Source organism: Psammomys obesus, unplaced genomic scaffold (assembly GCF_907164565.1).
Source record: "Psammomys obesus unplaced genomic scaffold, mPsaObe1.curated_primary_1811, whole genome shotgun sequence".
NCBI classification, from domain to species: Eukaryota; Metazoa; Chordata; class Mammalia; order Rodentia; family Muridae; genus Psammomys; species Psammomys obesus.
Genome location: NW_026586383.1, coordinates 11,317,060 through 11,341,275, shown reverse-complemented (window position 1 = coordinate 11,341,275; position 24,216 = coordinate 11,317,060). Strand labels below are relative to the sequence as shown.

The 24,216-nt window shown below is 42.9% G+C and overlaps 1 protein-coding gene across 1 annotated transcript in view; it reads right to left on the bottom strand.

Moving 5' to 3' along the window:
• Positions 1 to 24,216, bottom strand: part of Topaz1 (testis and ovary specific TOPAZ 1) — a 57,493-nt gene that overhangs the window by 3,572 nt on the left and 29,705 nt on the right. Inside the window, exons 10-18 of the mRNA XM_055601830.1 lie at positions 19,354 to 19,505; positions 19,073 to 19,165; positions 10,245 to 10,360; positions 9,842 to 9,908; positions 8,443 to 8,605; positions 7,547 to 7,647; positions 3,599 to 3,764; positions 2,801 to 2,965; positions 830 to 1,033 (exon numbers count right to left, since the gene is read on the bottom strand). Of these exons, the coding sequence (XP_055457805.1) occupies positions 830 to 1,033; positions 2,801 to 2,965; positions 3,599 to 3,764; positions 7,547 to 7,647; positions 8,443 to 8,605; positions 9,842 to 9,908; positions 10,245 to 10,360; positions 19,073 to 19,165; positions 19,354 to 19,505 (1,227 nt within the window). The remainder of the gene's footprint in view (positions 1 to 829; positions 1,034 to 2,800; positions 2,966 to 3,598; positions 3,765 to 7,546; positions 7,648 to 8,442; positions 8,606 to 9,841; positions 9,909 to 10,244; positions 10,361 to 19,072; positions 19,166 to 19,353; positions 19,506 to 24,216) is intronic.

The following is a 24,216-nucleotide window of genomic DNA, read 5'->3' as shown; positions in this document are numbered from 1 at the left end:
CAAGGAACCGCTCCAGTATAGGTGATGATGCTAACCTCGACAACTCTAAGCATAATCCAAAGATGTCCAGCAAATTTAACATTTAAACTTTACTTATTGTTGTGTTTGTCTGTGCACGTGCATAAAACATGAGATCCTGTTAAAAAATCAAAACCTAAAGAACCCCCCCCCAAAAAAAACCCAAAAAGTGTATTAAACACTTAAACTTATTACCTATAATGCAATCTAATTATTTTTCTATATTATTGGGAAGAATTACCACTTGCTAAAGTGATCATAGCTGGGAGTTTGAAAACATTTCTCATCAGGTGGGGTTGCTAGGTTATCTCACATCTGAAATTTAAATTTCAATTCACCCAACTCATTTAGTCCTGGATTGTAAGCTATGTCAAACAATTTCAAATTTTGTCCTTTATTTCCTTCACCTACCCTCTACTGGAATTGATAACATACCAAGAAAAAAAATGGCTCTTGTAAACAAAAGACAAAAAAAGCAGGTTTCAAAAGACAGCACAAATCTGTCAGACTTTACCAACTATTGTTTTTTCGTATTTAGAAATCTAGTTTTAGGCCAGGAGTGGTGGTATACACCTGTAATCCTAGCACTTGGGGAGGCAGAGGCAGGAGAATCTCTGTGAGTTTGAGGCCAGCCTGGTCTACAAAGCAAGTTCAGGATAGCCAAGGCTACACAGAGAAACCCTGTCTCGAAAAACTAAACAAACAAGCAAACAAACAAAATAATAATAAAGCAGGTTTTAAATATTATAGGTGGATCCTGCATTAGAAAATAATCAAAATCAACATATTAAGAAGTGTCAATGGAACTTACTTTTGTAGTGGGCTCTGGCTTTGAGCCACAAACAACTCCTTCCTAAGGAAGTGATGAGTCTCCTGAGAAAGGAGAAGTCGATTGGGATGTTCTTAGAGACCATGAACTCTGCTACAGAAGATGACATGCCCAGGCTGTTACTCTCTATGCAGGCATCAAGGAGTTTATTGAAAAGAAGGCTACACTGGGAATCCTCCACAGCTTCTGAAATGAAAATAACAAATACAATAAAATGAAACATGACTCATGACATAAAGACCAGTATTAATCTTCAACTTCCTTCCCTCCTCCCTCCCCCAGTCCTTTCACACCACAGGGATCAGACTCACAGAAGTACAGTCATCTTTCATCCTCCTCAAGAAGAAACAGAAAACCTTTTGACAAAAGCAAAACCGTCACCCCCTGTAACGAATAACCAAAGCTCGACGAGGACCTGAGACGCTGCACTAGCTTTTCTGCCTTAGTCCCTACATGGGGTCAGATATGCAATCTTGAACATCTTCATGGCTCTGTTTGAACAGTTTACACCTCAGCCTTCAGTTTTTCATGACTCAAATATATTTGCTCCTAATGTTAACTCAAAACACACAAACAACAACCAAACCCCCAAACCAAGCCTTTAATTATTATCACAGTAGTAATTCGTAGGAGTAAGAAGTCCCCTCGGAGAGTTCCAACTCTGTTACTTCTTTTACTCGGTTGGGTCTATGACCTACACCCTAGTCCATGTCACTGTAGGATCTTTAAGTGGTCCAGACTTTATCAGGAAATGAATCTCTTTCCCTTTAATATCTTCCTAAACACTTTTCTAAAACCCCAAACTTAATCTATCACTCCTCACCATGTTCTACATATGCAGAAAGGAGCTCCTTTAGTTTGTTACTCATGGACTTCTAAAATCTAGCACAACTGTCTGTCCATCTCCATATCTTATCAACACAACTGTATAAAGTAAGGACATGCCGGGTGGCAGACCTTAGGGACAATGAGTTAAAGAAAGTATCACTATGAGGAAGGCACTTTCTGCCATTGCTAGCTACAAACAGCATCTCCATGAATCAATGGAAAATGAGGTTGAGAGGATTAAGTTGAGACCAGGAGAAGGTCCTAAATCATCCTCTAAACCTGTCAGTTTTCCTGACCAAAGCTTCTACTCATAGGCTTACTCCTCTCTTATCTTAAAGCTTGAACTTGAACTTTAACTTTTAAGAGAAGTCAATTTATTCCAAGATTACTAAGGCATATATTTATAAAGTGAGAAATAGTACCTAAACAGAATAAGATATGAAACAGGCGGGAGCTCTGTGACTTTAAGGCCAGCCTGGTCTACAAACTGATTCCAGGAGAAGTAGGGCTTTGTTACACAGAAAAAAACCCTGTCTTCAAAGACCAACCACCAAACAAACAAAAGATATGAACATGCTCCTGGTGTACATAGGATAGAAGAGGGAGGAAGGATGTGCTGATCGGAGCTGCTGACAAACAACCCAGAGAAGCATCTAAAACCATGTGCTCAGTTTAAGCAGAACACACTGTGTAGAAAACGACTTCATTAAAAACACTGGGACATAAAACCTATCTATTTCTTATGAACTGAAATAATTAAAAATTATCTCTTATTAACTGTTAAATATCAGATTGACAGAATAAAAAAAAAGATGGTTGTGCTGGAGAGATGGCTCCACAGTTAAGAGCACTTGCTGTTCCTATAGAGGATCTAGGTTCTGCTCCCAGCACCCACATCAGGCTGCTCACAAACTGACTGTGGCTTAAGTTCTACGGGGATCCAATGCCCTCTCCAGGCCTCTATAGGCAACAGGCATGTATGTGATACATACAAACATAACATACGCGCACGCACACACACACACACACACACACACACACACACACACACACACCACTCACTCACACATATAAAATAAAAATGAATCTCTTTTTTTAAGATAATGTAGACTTTAAAACACATACCTTGAGAATCCTGAAAGCCTGGCAGATTCTGCAAAACCTCAAATGTCTGTCTATAGAGATTCTTGCCCAGGATTTCTCGGGCAATGGTGCAGAGCAAATGATACCGATTACGCATATCCAATCTATCACAAGGCCAAAGTGGTGTGTTGGTTATCCATTCCGATTCTCCAAAAGAAAAACACAAACACACCATGAAGATGACACTTCTCAGGGTAATCACAATTGGGAAGGTGAACATCTTGGTTTGATGCCACTTTTGAACAGGGGCTATGAAGCCAGGGTCAACATTCCCCACAGCAGCTGAGCCTGGACTTCTGAAGCTGGACTACTTGGGTTCAATGTGGCATCTTATATCTCAAAGTATCAACACATCTAATTACATTTTTTTCCAGACAGGGTTTCTCTGTGTGGCCTTGGCTATCCTGAAGCTTGCTTGGTAGACCAGGCTAGCCCTGAACTCAGATCCACCTGCCTTTGCCTCCCAAGTGCTGGGGCTAAAGGTGCCACCACTGCCTGGCTTCTATTTCAATTTTTTGATCTGTAGAATGGAACTGTAATAGTTTCAGACTTAGGGTTTCTATGACAACTAGGCCATATTAAGAACAAACTTTGTCAACCAAGGCTAAGTTAAAGCTACTTTCTTTATCATTTTATACACAGTGATTTTTCCTGTCTACATATTCACTGAAGCTCAGACCAAGCTTTCACCTCAAGCTCAGGATCAACCACCGTAATTATTACACAGACAGGTGACAAGGAGAGTAACAGTCATGAGTGTCCACTCAGGTCAGAACTTACCCCTCAGCACCCAGATGGCGCCATCCAGGCTCCCACTTTTGATAAAAATTTCTGCTGCAACATTTACAATTTGACATCTTGGTGCTACTTTCTCAGGTCCTATAAGTCCTTTTAAACTTGTAAAATGTATTTTTAGCTCATACAGTATATCTAAGACCTTCCTTCCCTGGAATGAAATAAAGAACACAAAATATCCTTCACTTACAGTATGTGAGACACAAAGTCAGTGTCACCATGCAGAAGACAGTTGCCAGTCTGAAGCTCTATGCTAGACTGACAGTTGTCAGATGCACCAAGACTTTGCTTAAGCTTTTCCTGTCTGGTCACAAAGATAGAAAGAAGGAAAAGGAGAAGAACTGTATCTCATATTAACCACCCCCTCCTTGAACCAACACGCACTTCCCCTTTTGTTGATTTTACGCATTACGTGTCTTCCCTCAGGACAGTATGGGACTGTGGCTCACACCCAGATGCTCAGCACTCAGGAAGTCAAGGCAAGAAGATTGTTGATAGTTTAAAGTTAGCCTGGGGTTCTATAGCAAGGCCCTGTTTCAACAAAACTCAAACAAAAAGAAACAAAACAAAGCAAAAAGATTTCATTATTTGGAAAAAGGTTTCCAAATGTTAATTTAATATGGAAGACTGTTATGTGTTTTCACTCTTTTTATAGTTTTCCAATCTGTGATCCAAGAGAGCTGATAAAAACGAAGATAATTTGTCACCAAATTTAGATAGACTGCTAGTAAGGTGGAGCCAGAACTGTTAGCTGAAAAGTTATTTTTAATTCAGTAAATGAGTGATTTGACAGATTTTTACATTCAGATGGTCTTTGGTTTGGAATTTAGGTGTGCCTTATTATTTTCAACTAGAAGCCAGCCTACTAGCTCTGTCAGCAGCTCAACAAGAAATAACTTTTTTGTTTTTTTGAAACAGGGTTTCTCTATGTAACAGGTTGTCCTAGAACTCATTTTATACACCAGGCTGACCTTGAACTCACAAGGATCTGCCTCCCAAGTGCTGAGACTAAAGGCATGCACCACTATGTCTGAAAGATTCATTTCATTTTAAGTTATCTCTGTGTTCATGGATGTAGGTGTCTGAGGGAGCCAGGAGAGGGTGTTGGATCCCCTGTGGCTAGAGTTAAAGGAGTTGGGGGGTGGCAGATTTGGGGTGCTGGAAACTAAACTTGGGTCTTCTGCAAGAGCAGTACATGTTCTTACCACCCAAGTACCTCCTCAGCTCCCCAATGAAAAGCTTCAACCTTGGAAGGGTGCACTGGTGCCTGAAATTCTTTTGGCTATTGTTTTAAATTCATAGCTCTTTAAAAATGTTACAAATTAAAAAGAAAGAAAACAAAAAGGAAAAGAAAATAGCTGGAGAGAGATGAATGGTTAAAAGCACTGGCTGAACCGGGCAGTGGTGGCGCACGCCTGTGATCGCAGTGCTCAGGGGGCAGAGGCAGGCGGAGCTCTGTAAATTTGAGGCCAGCCTGGTCTACAGAGTGAGTTTAGGATAGCCAGGGTTACACAAGGAAACCTTGTCTTGAAAAACCAAACAAAAACAAAAACACACTGGCTGCCTTTACAGAAGGCGTCGGTTCAGTCCCAGCATCCGCATGGTGGCTCACAACCACCGGAAACATCAGTTCCAAGGGATCTGACGCCCGATTTTAGACTCCACAGCACCAGGCATGCATACGGTGTACATGCATACACTCAGGCAAAACAATGATATACATTAAAAACACCATATTAAATAGGAGGTTAGAGGTAGAAGTCAGTGGTTTGCCTTGGGTGTGTGAAGAGCTGGGTTTGTTCCCCAGTGCTAGAAAAGGCGAGGCTGGGAAGGTGGCCTGGCCGGCGAGTGCTGGCCATGCAGCACTGGCAAGGCCCTGAGTCTGGATCCCAGCACCCATGCAAACACTGGGCAGTGAGCACGTTTAGAACCCCAGTACTGAGGAGGCAGGGACGGGCGGATCAGCCTCGCTGACAGAGAGCTCTAGTTTGATTACGGTGAGACAATGACAGGAGAAAACAACCCTGCTTCTACATGTGTCAGCATGGGCAAGCACACATGCATGGATGCACAAGTACACAGTAACTTTTTTTTAAGTTAAGAAGATGCTCAAAATATTCTGAACTTGTGGGCTATACAAAAAACGGGCTGTAGGAACAATGCGGCCATGGGCCTTAGTTTACAGACCTTTCCTATTCTGTACTCTTTTTTTATTATGATGTAAAACACTGTGAACAAATATATCTTTCAAGGGATAATTTTTAACTCAATTTCAACAATTTTGCCTTTATTCTATTGAGAAAAGAATAGGCTTGAATTGGGCATGGTATGCCTGCCTATAACCAGGAGGCTGAGCCGGAGGAATTTCTGTGAGTTCAAGGCCAGCTTGGTCTACATAGTGAGTCCTAGGATAGAACAAACAAATAACAAACCGCTTCCCAGTAAGTCAGGTGATATGCAAAATCAACTCCCTGAGCACAATAACTAAACTTTTTATTAAGACAGAAAAATTCACCAATGTCTTAATGACCTAAGAAACAGCAACCAAATAAACCAGGATAGGCTAAAGTTTTAGCTAAGTCTCTATACTATGAAAAGATTTGTTCAATAGTCCTCCAGTGTGCTGGCAATCATGTCCAAGAAGTGAAGGCTTTGGCCTTCCACTAGACCTGCAGCTGAGAGGGACCCATTCTACCTCACATCTACCACAGTGAGCATTACATTTGAAAACCTACACACTTTTCGTTCAACCAGTCTGGGTGCAAAATTTTCTTGAATCCATGAATGCTGCATACATGTAAGTGAACCTGTGCTTACACGCTACTGCACAGACACTCAGCTGTGACATGACCAGGGTGACGAAGCTGAGCCTGAAACCTAGGTTAACAGTGGCCACTCTTAAATCACTGCGCTTTGCTGACTCCATCCTCACACCTTCCTTCACATTGGATCTCCATGCCCTCTATTTGGACTTAGTGAGTCTACAGTTCAGGGACCCCCTCAGGGAAAGGCAAAGGGCGCAAACAGTGTGGTTCTGAAGCTGGTGGAGTGACTCCACGGGTGAAGGCTGTGTAAGAAGCCCGATGACCCGAGTTAGAGCCCTGGAAATAGCTAGTGGAAAGAGAGGAGTAGCTGTTGTAAGCTGTCCTCTGACTGCCCGCCCGCCCGCCCGCCCGCCATGGTGTACATAAATGTACACACGTATGCACACACCGCACACATACAAACAAGTAAATGAAATTCAACAGAGCGGACTGATCTTGAGTCAGCAGACCACCTCCATAACGGGCTCAGTTAAGACAGACGCGGACGGGGCACACGGTGTCTCAGAGTATTCAAGGGGCGATTTGTGAAGAGTTTTGATGATTGTGAGCATCTTGGGTCCATCTTAAGGAAGGAATTTTGAAGCTGAGCATGGTTGTCTATACCTTTTATCTCAAGACTCAGGAGGTGAGGCAGAGGCAGAGGCAGAAGAATCTCTGTGAGTTCAAGACCGGCCTGGTCTACACAGTGAATTCCAGAATAGCCAGGACTATATATAGACCATGTACCCTGTCTCAATAAGTAAACAAATAAACAAATGAATACATTTTAAAAAGCACTTTTCAACATTATAATGTCAACTCAGGAGATGTCAAAAGTAAATTATAAATTGAAAATTTTTAATAAATATATTTTAGTATATTCTTTTATGTATTGCCTGTAATTAGCAACTAATAAAGCAGCTGGTGTCTCATCACCTCCTCCCACATTTACTTCATGTGAAAACAGATGTGATAACTAAGAACTTAGTTAAGTAGTCTAGGTTCCGTTCTGTTGTGCCTGAAGTGATTACTAGAAAAGTTCTGATTGGAAGGATTACTCCATATTCTGTTCCTAATTTTAAAACTTAAGATTTTCTGTACCAAACCAAACCAACATTTAGTGAAATACCTTGGACCACAGCAGCAGCCTGTGGTAGAAGTACACAGCACTTATTCCAATCCTTCCCAACAGAGTCTTATCCACCTCACTGTACTGTGGGTCTTTGCTAACTGAAACATAAAGCAGACATGAAAAAGAAATAAGACAGTCACTTACGATGACTCAAAGTTAACTGAAATCCAACAAGCCGAACCTAGCCTGAGAGATAATGGTGGGCTGCTGTTGGTGGTGGTTTGTTTTTTGAGACACTGTCTTTCTGTCTGTAGCCCTGGCTGACCTAGAACTCACTATGTAGACCAGACTTACCTTGAGATCTACCTGCCTCTGCCTCCCGAGTGCTGAGATTAAAGTCATATGCCACCAAACCCAACCCAACAGTGGATTTATTTTGGAAGAACTGTTTAAAAATTGAAACTGTATGGGTTTCATGTACAGTATAGGAGAGTTACTTTCTGGCCTTTTACAGAAAAAGCTTCTCATAATAGCAACATCTCAGCAACAACATTTCAAGCCTTACTTCTGTAATCCTGGCACTTAGGAGGCAGGGACGAAAGATTGCAAATGTAAAGCCAATTAGGGCTGCATATGAGACATTATCTCAAGAGAATGTATTTTGAAAGGCTATACACTACTTTTTGATTTGCAGATAATAGAAACCAGTGGTATAAAAAAATTGGATGCTCCTATATCACCAATTTTATTAACCTAAAAAAATACATTCATGTTCTAGAAAATCTTTGTTATTAAAAACCAGTTCGTATCATTATTATAAGCTAACATATAGGTAGATGGAAACATCCACAGATTTCAGCCAGTTTGAAACTGGCAACACTGGCTCAGCCTCTGCAGGAGAAGAGTTTTACCCTCCGGTTAGCCACACCACCTGCAAAACAGTAACATTTTACCTGTGTCAGCAAATTCACAAAAAGGAACACCTGGCCTTTCTTTTGTGAGTGTTTCAGCAACACAAGCGCAGAATCTCTGGAAATCTGCAAATTCTTCACAGCCCATTTTTATGCTAATGTACAGGTTTCCCAATTTGGTCCAGTCACCTTTTTCTTTGCAACTCTATTAAAGTTATTAAAAATGAAAGAAAGGAAGGAAGAAGAGGAAAAAAGTAAGAACTCTACCATCTCTGCAAGCACGTGGAGCACACAGGCACATGAAGGTGTAAGAAACCTGTTAGACTAAGTCTGGGAACTGAAAACCACTGCAGCTCCACTTTCTCACTACAGCAGAGTCTGTGAATTGCAAACAGTGCTGAACATGTAACTGTTCAGTTGCTCTGGGACTTGAGACCCAGAGCACTTGGGTATGTGAGCTTCTCTGTCTGTGGCAACACATTACTTCCTTTACTGCTTTTAGAGGGAGCACTTTTTTTTTTTTTAGCATTATTTGGCTATTTATGATTTGGGCCCACAAAGAAAATTCCAGCAAACTCACCATTTCTATTTTCGTCTATAAACTAAGAAAATGTTTCTGTGCCAGTGCAAAGGTTGTTTCAAGGACATACCACGATGAGCAAGACTAAGCTAACAATGAGAGGGAATACAATGGAAATGAAGAGGAGAGCCGTCTTTAAGGCTCCTCTTTCTTACTCTATTTCATTTTTAACTATATGTCTATGTGTATGTCTGTGTGTGGGTAAGCACACATGAATGCTGGTGCTTTCAGAGGCTAGAAGAGGGGGCTGTATATCAGAGCTTAAGTTACAGGGTAGTTGTGAGCCACCTGACATGCATGATAGGAGCTGGATTCAGGCCCTCTGCAAGAGCAGCAAGTGCTCTTAACCACTGAGCCATCTCTCCAGCCCATCCCTCTTTCTTACTCTAAATGTCAGGAGAGTCCACTGTGTCCTAGCTCTCATCAGTTCATAGCTACAGCTAGCTACACTGAGAGGCAGCCAAGCTTCTGCCCAGCACTGAATTACAGACTAAGCTTTAGATTGACTTTACCATGGCACAAGTTAACTCTCAAATGGAGGTTACTTTGAGGATTAATTTAAAATAGCAATCCTAGATTTATTGTGTGTACATGTGGGGGTGGGGCAGTTAGTGGAGTGAGAACCTAGGACTGTGTATATACTAGGCAAGTGATCGCCTTCCAAGCTCCATCTTCAGCCCACAACCCTGGAAATTCTCATGCTTGCTTTACAAAATATTACTCTTTAAAAATGTAACTACTAGACTTCTCTTCCTTGGCATTTTCTCTAGCAGTGATATTTCTAAAGCTAGTCTTAAAGTGGAAAACATCTTGTTACTGTTATACAAAGCCCAGCAGTAACTTTGAGGATAAATGTCATACCTCCACTTCACTCAAGGCTGAATCTAAATCACATTTCCAGTTCTTTTTCAGCTGTCTTATTCGTAACCTTCAAATGATAAGAGAGAGTTGATTATGCTTATTTCATTCCTACATCGCCAGTGTTCCTGTCTGTTCTATAGTTTAAATATATAATACGCCTGAGACAAACTAATGCATAGAAGACACCCTGAAAATGCTTTACAGCCTAATTCTTTTTTAAAAAACAACGAATTAATTAGTTATGCTTATGTCTATGGATTTGTTACATGTGGCATGTCCACAGCATGGCACACACTTGGCTGTCAGAAGATAATTTGCCGCGTGAGTTTTCGCCCTCCACTGAGACAGGCGTGTTAACCTATCTTGGCCTCCCCCAAGATGCAGATCCGATAGCCCCCCTTACCTGGATCTGGCTCCCAGAACTGCAGATATTTCTTGTTGGGATGCCTGTGTTTGGTATAAAAGCTTAACAATATAGTTCAAGTGCTCTGAGTCAGGGACCATCCCAGCTTCAACAAACTGGAGAAGGAAACAAACAACCAAACAACCAGTAGTCATTCTTGTAAAAAAGTGAAATAACTGAGAAGTCAATGTGTGAGAAATGACTAAGACAGTGACAGATGGAGGAAAACATGGGGACAAATAAAAACTTATTAGCAGCCAGGTGTGATGGCACAGGCCTTTAATGCCAGTACTCAGTGAGGTAGAGGCAGGTAGATTTCTCTGAGTACAAGGCCAGCCTAGTCTAAAAGTTCAGGACCGCTAAGGCTACACAGAGAAACCCTGTCTTGAAAAACCAAAACAACAATAACCCACTAACACCCCCTAAAACTAATAAATCCCAACTTATTGGCAAAATTAGTAGCATAATTTCCCTCTTGTGTTTGAGAACCACAGAAAGATATCTTAATGATTTTAACTTAAAGTGGGAACAATATTTTTGAATATAAAAATTGAATCTTCCCATTTCCATGTTATCTCAGCCACTTTGTCGTGTAACTCCCATCTGGACTGTCTGTCCTGGTGTAGCTCTGGCTTTGCTGCTTCATCCCTGATGGTAAGTTCTGAGATGTCTGTCTTAAGCGTCACTTCAGACCCTGGCCTTGAATTGACAACCTATGTGAGTGACTGCCCACATGCAGACAACTACTTAATGCTGAGATTTTCCTTAGCTCTCACTTCTCACATCCCTCTTTTTCTTGTACCTCAGCTTGAATGGAGAGTCCTGATCAAAGTATCTGGATGCTTCTGGTATGAGAATTGAAGAACAGGAGGCAGGTACCCCAAAATTATTATCCTGACATGCTGGGAAGGCTTGAGGCTATGGTGGCTTCTGCTACAGGTCCTGTGACTAGCCATGGAATGCCACCCCAGGACTGGGAGACTGGTTCAGCTGAAGGTTTATGGACATAAGCACTGTGGCTATATTCTCCTATTGGGAAATTACTTGAACAATGAGATGTTTGTATTTTATTTACTTATTTTGTGTGTAGTATGTGTGGTGTATATACCACACACACATGAAGTGTGTGTGGTTGTGGGGGCACACTTGCCATGGCTGTGTGTGGTCAGAAGACAACTTTTAACAGTAAATCCATCTCCTACCTTGATGAGACAGGATATCTTTTGTTATCTGTGTGCCCAAGACTAGCTGCCCCCTGGCTCCTGGCTATTGTCCTGTTCCTGCCTCCCATCTTAACAGTGACAGAACCACAGACTCAGCACTCACCCAGCTCTTTGCAATGTGCTCTGGGGATCTGAACCTAGGTCCTCAGGCTTGCACAGCTAGTACTTTTTACCCACTGAGCCCCGTTCTCAGTCCCCCCCGATATGTTTTTGGTATTTGACAAAATGTATGCCTTATCTCCCTCATCTAGATTTGAAGGGAGTCGCAGAAAATAAAAATTGGGATGGTGTCCTGATTGTACTTATTTATTTTGTCAACTTGACACAAGCTAGAGTGATCTGAGAAGAGGGACTCACAACTGAGGAAATATCTCTGTAAGACTAGTCTTGGGGCAGTTTCTTAAGTAGTGGTTAAAATGGACAGGCCCAGCCCACTGTGGATGTTACCCTTCCCGGTGGGTGGTCCTGGACTGAGCACGTCAGGAGGAGCAAGTCAGCAGCACTTTTCCACAGCTTCTGCTCCAGCCCCTGCTCCAGGCTGCTGCCCTAATGGTCCTTCATGAAGGCCTATGGTCAGGGTAAGTCAGCTGAGCCTAGCACTCTCTTCTCCAGGCTGCTGTCGATTAGGGTCTGTCATCACCGTGATAGATTTGGGATAGATAAAAAACCAGCAGGGAGAGCAGAGAAGTCACATTTTCCTGTGAGGTGCCATTCGGTCATTGAGAACATAAAGCTGAAGTGAGACAGTCTCTTTAACTTGTAGAAAAAGTGCCTTAAATTTGATAGTGGAATCTGAGCAGGTCCTAGAAACAACTTTCATCTAATAAAACAAACTGGAAACTGTTTTGGTGAAAAACTAAAAATAACTGCTTCCTGCCTGTTACAAACTCGAGTCCTTTAACTATTTCTGTTATCTCTGGGTGTAAAGCATGGTCAATTTTATTTTTAAAAAGGAAAACAGCCTCAACAAAGAAAGAGAATTTCAGGCCAATATCCATTATGAACACTGATGTAAAAATACTCAACAAAATACTCACAAGCTGAATCCAAGAACACATCAAAGATCTCACCCACTATGACCAAGTAGGCTTCATCCTAGGCATGCAGGGATGGTTCAATATACTGAAATCCATCAATGTAATCCACAACATGGACAAACAGAAGGAGAAAAACCATCTCCTTAGATGTTGAAAAGCATTTGATAAAATCCAACATTCGTTTATATTTAAAGTCTTGGAGAGATCAGGGATACAAGGCACATATCTAAACATAGTAAAGGCAATATACAGCAAACCTACAGCCAACATCAAACTAAATGGAGAGAAACTTCAAGCAATCCCACTGAAGTCAGGGACAAGACAAGGCTGCCCACTCTCTCCATATCTCTTCAACATAGCTCTTGAAGTCTTTGCTAGAGCAATAAGACAATTAAAGGAGATCTAGGGGATTCAAATCAGGAAGAAGTCAAAGTATCACTATTCGCAGACGATATGATAATATACACGAGGGACCCAAAAATTCTACCAGAGAACTCCTACAGCTGATAAACACCTTCAGCAATATGACTGGATACAAAATTAACTAAAAAAAAAAAAATCTGAAGCATTCCTATATACAAAAGACAACCAGGCTGAGAAAGAAATTAGGGAAACAACACCCTTCATAATAGCCACAAAAGACATAAAGTACTTTGGCGTAACTCTAACCAAGCAAGTCAAAGACTTGTATGAAAAAAACCTTCAAAGTCTCTGAAGAAAGAAATAGAAGAAGGTATCAGAAGATGGAAAGATCTCCCATGCTCATGGCTCAGCAGGATTAACAGTAAAAATGGCCATCTTACCAAAAGCAATCTACAGATTCAATGCAATTCCCATCAAAATACCAACACAATCCTTTACAGACTTGGAAAGAAAAATTCTCAACTTCATATGGAATAACAAGAAACCCAGAATCGCTAAAACAATTCTCTACAATAAAAGATCTTCTGGAGGAATCTCCATCCCTGATCTCAAGCTGTACTATAGAGCATCAGTAATGAAAACTGCATGGTACTAGTAGAAACAGACTGGAGGATCAATGGAATCAAATAGAAGACCCAGAAATAAACCCACACACCTATGAACAACTGATTTTTGACAAAGAAGCCAAAACCATACAATGGAAAAAAGCATCTTCAACAAATGGTGCTGGTCTAACTGGAAGTCTACATGTAAAAAAATGCAAACAGACCCATATCTATTTGCACAAAATTAAAGTCCAAGTGGATCAAAGATCTCAACATAAAACCAGACACACTAAATCTGTTGGAAGAAAAAGTGGGGAAGAGCCTCGAACTCATTGGCACAGTAGAAAATTTCCTGAACAGAACACCAATAGCTCTGGCTCTAAGATCTACAATTAATAAATGGGACCTCGTGAAAATGAAAAGCTTCTGTAAGGCAAAGGACACTGTCAGCAGAACAAAATAATAGCCTGCAGAGTAGGAAAAAAAAATCTTCACCAACCCTACATCTGATAGAGAACTAATATCCAGAATATATAAAGAACTCAAAAAAATTAGACACCAGCCAACCAAATAATCCAATTAAAAATGGGATACAGAGCTAAGCAGAAAATTCTCAACAGAGGACTATAGAATGGCAGAGAAATACTCCAAGAAATGCTCAATATCCTTGGTCATCAGGGAAATGCAAATCAAAACAATTCTGAGATTCCATCTTACACCCATCAGAACGACTAAGATTAAAAAAAAAAAACTCAAGTGGGCAACACACACTGGAGAGGATGTAAAGAAGCAGAAACTCTCCTTCATTGCTGGTGGGAGTGCAAACGTGGAAATCAATCTGGTGCGTTCTCAGAAAATTGGGAATAGCACTACTTCAAGATCCAGCTATACCACTCCTGGGCATATACCTATTCAACATGGACATTTGCTCAACTATGTTCATAGCAGCTTTATTTGTAATAGCCAGAATTGGGAAACAACCTAGATGTCCCTCAAAGGAAGAACAGATACAGAAATTGTAGTACATTTACACAATGGAATACTACCCAGCTATTAAAAACAAGGAAATCATGAAATTTGCAGGCAAATGGATGGAACTAGAAAAGATCATCCTGAGTGAGATAACCCAGAAACAGAAACACACTTATAAGCAAATATTAGCCATATTATATAGGATAGTCATCTACAGACCTAAAGAAGCTAAACAACAAAGAGAACCCTAGGGAGGATGCCTAAATCTCATTCATAATGGCAAACAGGATGGAAACCAGAAGCGGCAGGAGAGAGGAAACAAGATGAGAGTCTATTATAGAGGATCCTTTGAAAGAATTCACCCAACAGGGGCTTGAAGCAGATGCTAAGACTCAGGGCCAAACTTTGGGCAGAGCACAGGGAGTCCTATGGAGGAAGAGAGGGATGGGATTAGAGGGACATGGAGGGGACAGGAGCCACATAAGGAGACCAACAAAACTAAAAGGTCTGAGCCCAGAGGGTCCTGCAGAGACTGATGCACCAACGGAGAACCACGCATGGAGAGGAACTAGACCCTCTGGTCAGATGTAACCTATTGGCAGCTCAGCCTCCATGTAGATCTCTGAGTGAGGGGAGCAGGGGCTGTCTCTATCATGAACTCAGTTGACTGCTCTTTGATCACTCGCTCCTGATGATGCATTCTTGCCAGGCCACAGAGGAAGATGATCCAAGCAGTCCTGATGAGACTTAAGCTATGGGTGGAAGGCAATAGTGAAGAACTCGCCCTTCCAGTGGACTAGGGGAAGGGGATGAAGGGAAGAGGGAGGGAGGGTGGGAAGGGGAGAGTTGAGGAAGGGGGCCTCAATTGGGATATACAATGAATAAATAGTGAAGAAAAAAATAAAAATGAAAAGGAAAACAGCTCCCCTCCTAAACCCATTGAACTTTATGACATAATACAGAAAGCACTATGAGGGTTTACTGTTCTACTTTGTAACATCTCAAACAATGCCTGATGGTCTCTGCATTCCCCACCAGGCTTGATATTTGATCAAACAGACAGAGTCAACTATAAAATCTGTGAAGAAACAAATTAGCTACCTTGTAACTGGTTCCCATACAATCTACCCATACCGGGTGTGGTGATTCACATCTTTAACCCCAGTGCTTGAGAGGGAGGCAGTTCTCTGTGACTTTGAGGCCACACTGTATATGGTGAGTTCCAGGCAGAACTATATGATGAAACTCTATTTTGAAAAACCAAACCACCACAACAAAAACCTATCCTTTAGAAGTGCTCAAATGCCAGGTGGTGGTTGTGGCAATGTTGGTGCACACCTTTAATCCCAACACTTAGGAGGCAGAAGCAGGAAGTTGGGGGCCAGACTGGTCTACAGATTGAGTTCTAAGTCAGCCAAGGCTATAGAGAGAAACCTTGTTTCAAAAACTAGGGTTTAGTATGAGCTATTTTGTGACATGCTAGGTTCACAGCATGTTTATGAACATAAAATAAGCTCTGAATTTCTGCTTCTCCATAGTTTGTAGGTTAACTGGATGGAGTACATTATTCTACTAGAATCAGGTGCAAAGATATATAAGGAAATATTACGTTACCACTGCTGGACCCTGAAAAGGTCTCCAAACAGACACAGATACTGCATAAAGCAACTGTTTGTTTTTGTTCTTTGAGACAGGTCTCTCTGTGTAGCCATGGCTGTCCTGGACTCACTTTGTAGACCAGGCTGGCCTCAAACTAAAGAGATATGCCTGCTTCTGCTTCCCAAGTGCTGGGATTATAGGTGTACTCCACTGAGCTTGGCTTGCTTTAAAAACGTTTAGGAATGCCTCTATACTAAGTGTGGAACCAACAACCTCTGCAAAAGAACCCTGCCGTCCCAAGATAACCCCAGTCATTGCTCATTTGACATTCTCTGATTCTCTATAACTGCTGTAGTTGAGAAACATTCTTTTTTAAAAGACAGGCTCTCCTATTGCTCAAGCTGGCCTCAAACTCAGTACTTCTGATGTTCCTGCCCCCACCTTTGGAGGGCTAGGATAACAGGCATGTACCACCACACCTGTCTTTACCCAGTGCTGGCTGGGGTGCATCAGGTACTTTGAAGCATTGCCCAAAAGTTAAACTTGGGAGCTTGCTGCACAAGCATGAGGCCCTGTGTCTGGCCCCTAGCACCACGTAAAAAGCTGAGCACAGCAGCTCATGCCTGTGATCCAGTGCCAGGGAGGTAGTCATAGGGTTCCTGGGGTCTTGATGTCTACACAGCCCGGCCAAAACCAGTGAGCCCCAGTTCACAGTGCAATACCCTGTCTCAAAAAAAATAAGGTAAAAAGTGATGCTGATCCCTAGTCTCCATGCACACACACACACATACACAACATGTTAAAATTTAATGTATTTTTTGATAGCATTTCCCAGGCATGGGCAGAGAGACACCTTGTTGGTGGTGTCTTCTGTCAGTCAGGGGCAGAGCAGATGCCATCCTTTGTTCATTGGAGCTTGCCGGCCAAACCTGTCTTATGCCTAGGGCTCCGAAAAACCAAATCCAGTTGAATCCAGGCAATGCAGCTCAGGAGGAGGAAGACAGGCAGAGACCTGTAGATCGCCATGCCACCCACAGACCTGCCCTGAGCATGCAGCCCAGATGGAGGATGGAGGCTCACTAGCCGAGCGGCCGGCCCGCAGAGGGAGCCACACAATGTGCAAGTACGTGGTGGTCAGATGGGAGAGAAAGAAAGTGGAGCAGCTTGAGCATTGTGAGTGGCCAGCCCTGCCACCTGAGGCCATGGTGAGGTTCCAGGCTGAGCTGCCGCTGAGGGCCGTATCTGAGTCTGTGCTTATGCTGTGGCAGGGGTCGGTGTTGATGTCCACGGCTCCTATTCCACTAGAGAACATGGGATGTCCCTGCTTGGGGCAGCAGCCGGGACTACATGGCTGTCCAGGTGCCGTGAATAACTGGCCCTGCCCCTCATTGGATATGGTGCTCTGGAGAGCTGGTCCCATCATTCACAGGCAGCAGCACTCAGGAGATGGGCCCTGTGCCCTGCCCAGGCTGCACAGTTGAGCTGACCCTGGTTGCAGGAGTGTGGGTGAGCCAGCCTCAAGGCCTGAGTATGGGAGAGCTGACCCTGCAACTCATCTGCCATGGGGTGGCACAGGTGCAGAGGTGATGACCCCTGCCACCTGCAGCAGTCGGGAAAGCTGCTCACAGGGTCATGAGCTTGGGAGGGCTAGCCCTGCCCCTCACCAAGTGCAGCCCTCAGGAGAGCAGGCCCTGTGCCTCGCCTGGGCAGCACAGCAGAGGTGACCCTGGTGGCAGGAGCACAGGTGAGCCAGCTCTGAGGATGACAGTGTGGGAGAGCTGGTCCTACCACTTGTCTGCCAGGATGGCATGGGTGCCAATGTGATGCACCCACCTCCACTGGTTGGGAGAGCTGTCCCTGTCCCTCACTGGCTATCACACTGAAGAGTGGGCCCTGCAGCTCACCTGGGAAACAGAGTGGAGTTGGCCCTCATGGCGAAGGCATGGGTGAGCCAGCCCTGAGGGTGTGAGAGCAGGAAGACAGTGGCACTGGGTGGCCTGGCCGGAGCAGTGCTGGGGAGCTTGCCCTGGTGGTGCAGCTAAGGGAGAGCTGGTGGGCTGAGCAGCCCTGCTATCATCCAGGCCCAGATCCAGGGCTCTGAGATGGCCTACCCCCAAATCTGTATCATCTGAGAACAACTGAGACAAGTGAAAGGACCAGTCCTGCTGTTCCAAGCTATAGGATCTCCATGACACAGGGCAACAACAGGATAATTGGGAGGAGTCCTGGTGAGGATCCAGTATTGATGGTGTCACAGAAGCCAGAGATCATGAACTAGACTATTGACTCACTGCAATGAACATTTGCAAATGAAGATGTATGGACAGAGAGTCATACCATGGGACACACTGTGACACACTACAGCTTCCTCAATGAGATGCTTTCTATGCTTTGTTTTGTAGTTGTTTGCTTGTGTGCTTTTTTTTATTTTTGGGAAAGGTTGCAAGGGCAATGGGCGAGATGAGGGGATGGGGAGATAAGCTGGGGTAGATGATGTGAAACTCACAAAGAATCAATAAAAAAAAATCTTTCTAATTTTGCTTAATGTCAACTTTAAAACCAATTTCTAACTACTTTATTTTAGTTACAATTTTCTATGTATATACTGATTTGTTGTGACCTTAAATATTTCAGAGAAATCATTTCTTTTAGCTATAACTAAGAAATGAAGATAACTGGGCTGGATGGTGGTGGCATATACTTTAAGTCCCAGCATTCGGGAGGCAGAGGCAGGCATATCTCTGAGTTTGAGGCCGGCCTGGCTACAGAGTAAGTTTCAAGACAGCCAGGGCTACACAGAGAAACCCTGTCTCAAGAAGACACTTTACAATAAAGAAGAGCATTTGAATCCTCGGGGTACTGGCGCAAGGAAAAGCAGCCCCTGGAGTGAGCTTCTGAACTACGGTGGAGGGAAAGAACATTTACATTCTTGAGCAACTAAAACATTGATAAAACACAGAAAAAGAATTACGTGCAAACAGTCTGTTTTTGTTGTTCCCTATTAGAGAATGAAGAGATTAAAATCATACCTTGCAAAAAATCTCAATTAAGGCAGGTACAGCATTCCTTAACTTCATAGCTGCCACATACTCAAATATTTTTAGTAATATTTTCAGAGCAGGCTGAATAAAAGAAAAAAAAATCATACTCACTTTCATGTGTTGAGTGAACCTTAAATTTTACAAATTCACTTATACGTAACAATGTGCTGTCTGGGGAGCATGTGACAGGCGGACATTTAAGTTTTAACTTTAAGCACACAATGCCGGGAGCACAAGAGCTGGTGCCCATGCACCTTGAGGTTACTCACCAGCATTTTAGCCATTATGCTGAGCTGCACTACCTGGAAGACTTCCTTCAATAAACAATGCTTGAGCAAAGAAATCAAAAGGTCATTTAGCACTTGCAAACTGAAATGTATCCCTGGGGGAAACTTTCTGTAGTACTCCAGAAATATGTGTGCTGAAAGTGAAAAAAAAAAAAATTAGTCATTTGCTGTTCTTAAGCTGAAAGTAGATCAATCTTCTGTTAAAATATTATATAAATTCATTCCTTGAAAGGGACCGGAAATGTCCAAAATATCTGATGAAAATGAAGGCAAAAAGTCAAAACGGCATTGTTATCAAAAGTCAAGCATGTTGAGCATCAGTCTCCAGGGTGGAAACACCATGGCCTTACTGCCTCATCCTCAGAGCCTCCCTACTAAAGGGCTCTGAGGCCTGTAAATGGCCTGGAGAGGCACAGTGATTTGATGATGGGTGAGGGCTACTTTGACACTTACTATTCCTTCTTTTTAAAATGTGTTCATGTATTATGTTCAGTGCTCTGCCTGTGTGTCAGCCTGCACGCCAGAGGAGGGCAGGAGATCTCCTTAGAGACGGTCGTGAGTCACCATGTGGTGGCTGGGAACTGACCTTTGAAGAGCAGCCGGTGCTCTTACCCTCTAAGCCACCTCTCCAGCTCCCCTCTCTTTCTTTCCCTCCCTCCTTTCCTTCCTTCCTCCTTCCCCCCCTCTTTTTTTCCTTTTTCTCTCCTTCTGTCCCTCCCTCCCTCTCTCTCTCTCTCTTTTTTTTTTTTTGAGACAGGGTTTGTCTGTGTAGCCCCAGCTGTCCTGGAACTTGCCCTGTAGACTAGGATGGCCTTGAACTCAGAGACCTGCCTGCCTCTGTACCCCTGAGTGCTGGGAGAAAGGTGTGCACTACCACTGCACAGCCAAAAATGGTTTCCTATGAAAATCTCAGTTCTCCCAATATGAAGCTGGGCACAATGGTCCATACCTTTAATCTCAGCCCTCAGGAGGCAGAGGCAGGCTGACCTCTGAGATCAGCGTAAGCTCCAAAACACTACACAGAGAAACCCGGTCTTGAAAAACCAAAACCAAAACATCCAAATAAGCCAAAACCCCAAAGCATCATGTAACAACAATCAACTTTGTTATAAAGCTGTTTATATATTGCACGTGTTTTCCCTGAGAACATATGATAGATTGCTCTGTAGCCCGGGGGAGGCTGGAATGGATCCTCCTGCTTTACTTCCTGAGTTGTGGTCACAGGTATCAAGCCCAGCTACAGATACTGATAATGTGAAATAAACACATAATTCATAAATAAAACCAGGAGTAGTTAGAAAGGGCCAGAGAGATAACTCAGCGGTTAAGAGCACTGGCTACTTTTCCAAAGGACCCAGGTTCAATTCTCAGCACCCACACAGCCGCTCACAACTGTCTGTAACTCCAGTTCCAGAGAATCGACACCCTCAGACAGACCTGCAAGTAAAACATCAATGCATATACAAAATACTTTTTAAAAAGGAGTTGGAAAGTTGGTTAGTGTCTGGACACCGTTTACTAACATGTGTTCTTCGTCCTTGCCATTAATCTAGTTTAAAATTTTAATTTAATTTTTTCTTTCGAAATGGTCTTTCTGGGGCAAGCAAGATGGCTCAGTGAGTGCTTGCTGCTGAGCCTGAAGATCTAAGTTTGATCCCTGTGACTCCCATGATGGAAAGAAGAGAACTGATTTCTGAACACTGTCCTCTGGCCATCACATTTGCACTATGGCACTCTCTCTCTCTCTCTCTCTCTCTCTCTCTCTCTTTCACACACACACACACAGAGTGTAATTTAAAAAATTTAAGACGATCCTTCCTTTCTGGTTGGAAAAGGGGTGCTTCCTCACTGACAACTAAGCAGACTGGGTATGTTAACTTCTTTATTTCCCTTTTTCTCTTCTCTTTCTCTGTCTGTCTCTTTCTCTCTCATTGGGAACACCCAAGTCTAGTAACCACTGGCTTTTCCTTTCCAGATGTTTAAATACTCATAATAGAAAACAAATATGTATTTGTAAACAGCTGACTGAACTGTCACTCTTACAAGCTGGAACACTCCTGTTTTTTACTAATGATAAATCTAAAATATTCTAACAATCATTTTAGGTTAAATTTATATGATCAAATACCTTCTGACTATTTCTTTAAAGCACAGAAATTATCATTTTCAACAAAATGGGATAAAAACCTTAATTGTTCTACTAAATTGCTATTATACCCACTCATTTTGGTTTATAATCAGTAGTCATTTAAAAATGTTTTCAGGAATAAAACTGGGAGGAAAAGTACATGAAAATTCCAATATAAAAGATATGAAAGCTGTGCAGTAGAAAGAATTGCCAAGTGAGACACAACAGGTACCTGATGGTTAACATCTGTGGCAGCATTAATCACATGGCCAAATGCAGAAACAACCCAAGTGCCCAACTGAAGAGTGGACAAAGCTACAAAGCTGTGGTAACACGGACAAGGGAACGCTATCCAGCCTGAACAGGGAGGACATCCCGACAGATGCTGTGACAGAACCTCGAGTACATCACACTCAGTAAAACAAGCCAGTCAGAGAAGGTGGGTTACCGCACTGCACTTACATGAGGGACCTAAAACGTGAGCTCAGAGACAGACTAAGGAGAAGCTATGGGGCATCAGAGTGGAACAGAGACAGTGCTGGTGAACGCACGGAATCCATCTGGAATGAACAGTGCTGCTCATCACACAGCACTGTGGATAACCTTAGTGCCAAGGAGTAGCGCCCGGCCATGTTTCAGAGCTCTATGTTGTGTGCATCTTGCTGGACTGAAATGTCCCAGAAGCTAGAGACAGGACTAGAATATCTGACTGTGGGCTGGATCCTAGATGACAGGAAAACACCAGAGGTAAGGTTTTTTTCTTTTAAAAGATGTATTATGTATACAGTGTCCTGCCTGCATGTACACCTTCATGCCAGAAGAAGGCACCAGATTGCATTACAGAGGGTTGTGAGCCGCCATGTGGTTGCTGGGAATTGAACCCCGGACTTTGGAAGAGCAGCCAGTGTTCATAACCTCTGAGCCATCTCTCCAGCCCCACCTCTGCAAGGTAAGATTAGAAAACTATTGTGCAGATGTTTAGTTTACAGCAGTGGAGGATGCGGACACTCCACAAAAGATTATTGTGTCTTCAGAAACTGCAGAGATTCACAGGCACAAAGAAACAAGATACCTGCAAGTTTTTTGGTAAGGATTTAATTTTTAAATTTTATTTCTAAATATTTATTTTTACTTTGTGTGAACGAGTGTTTGCCTAAAAGCGTGTATGTGCACCATGTGAATGCTTGGTGTCCACGGAGACTGGAAGAGCATTGGCTCCCCTAGAACTGGAGTCACAGAAGGTTGTGAGACACCTGATGTGGGTCTGAGAACTAAACCCGGTTTCTCTAGAAGAGCAGCCAGTGGTCTTGGCACATTTTATTATTTTTGTTCTGTTTTTTAAGACAATGCTTGTTTGTGTAGCCTTGGCTATGCTGGAACTTGCTCTAGACCAGGCTGGTCTTGAACCCACAAAAATCTACCTGTCTCTGCCTCTCAATTGCTGGGAAGAAAGGCCACTACCAACCGGCTGACTTTATGTTTAATTTATGTGTACATGCGTGTGTGTGTGGTTTATGCACAGGGGAAAGCTTTATCACTTGCCCATCATGAGTGTCCCAAACCAAACTCAAGCCCTTTGCAAGGGAGTGTGTGCCCTTCCTCACTGAGGTGTCTCTCTAGAGGCCTGTAACTTACCCTGAAGTGATACACTGTGACACACACACACACACACACACACACACACACACACACACACACACGTCTGAGCACGCATGCGCACATACTAAATTCTGATGTTTTTCTCATGGCCACTGTTCCTCACAGTTTTATATCTGGGGAATTTCCCATGATTCCCATCTATGCCATTCTTTTTCACAGGCTTTGCAATGATTTCTGAAACTGAAAGGCTTATATTTAATCATGTCTACCTACCTGGCTGTCAGTCCCTGGATTGCAAGTACACTCCCATACAGGCTCTTACTGCCTCTAACCTCTTCCACATTAGACATAGGTGCCCTGGGATGCTTTTAGAGAATCAGACTGAAGCTGATGGATCTGGCACCACAACGCGCTGTTACTGCCATGCTGTGTGGCTGTAGCAGCTGGGTCAGGGGACAGATGCAGATACATTTTGGTTCTTATCCTCTTGGGGCTCATAATCTAGAATGGTGAGGAGATGGAGGCAAGGAATGGGATGAAGCTGTAGAGATCAGACATGGGCTAACAGAGGAGGCAGTCTTCTGTAAGGACTGAGCTTTGACAGCTAACCAGCTGTCCACCATGGGGAGAGGGACGATGGGGAATGTCCTGGGTGGACAGCATGGGGCCAGCAGCACTGAGACACAGCACAGGGGCATGCTGATGGAGCTGCGTGGGATTTGACAGGATGTTGCTCTGGCAATGATGGAAAATGTGAAAAAAGAAGGATGAAGAGGGAAGATTCAGGATCTAAAGTAGCCCTGCATAGAGAGCTAATGGCCGATGAGCAAGACACTTTCTCTTTTACATGTGTAAATGAAATTTCTAAGTCAAGAAATATTAGTACATACAAGACTTACATTGGTAGGTGAACACAGTTTTCAAACTAACCAAAATAAAATATTTATTTTTTAATCATTTTTTAAGGCCAATAGAGCTGATCTTAGGCAGGGCATTCAGTTTTCATACTTAGTTTGAAAATAAATTTTAACAGTGTCTGTCTGTCTGTCTGTCTGTCTGTCTGTCTGTCTGTCTATCTATCTATCTATCTATCTATCTATCTATCTATCTATCTATCT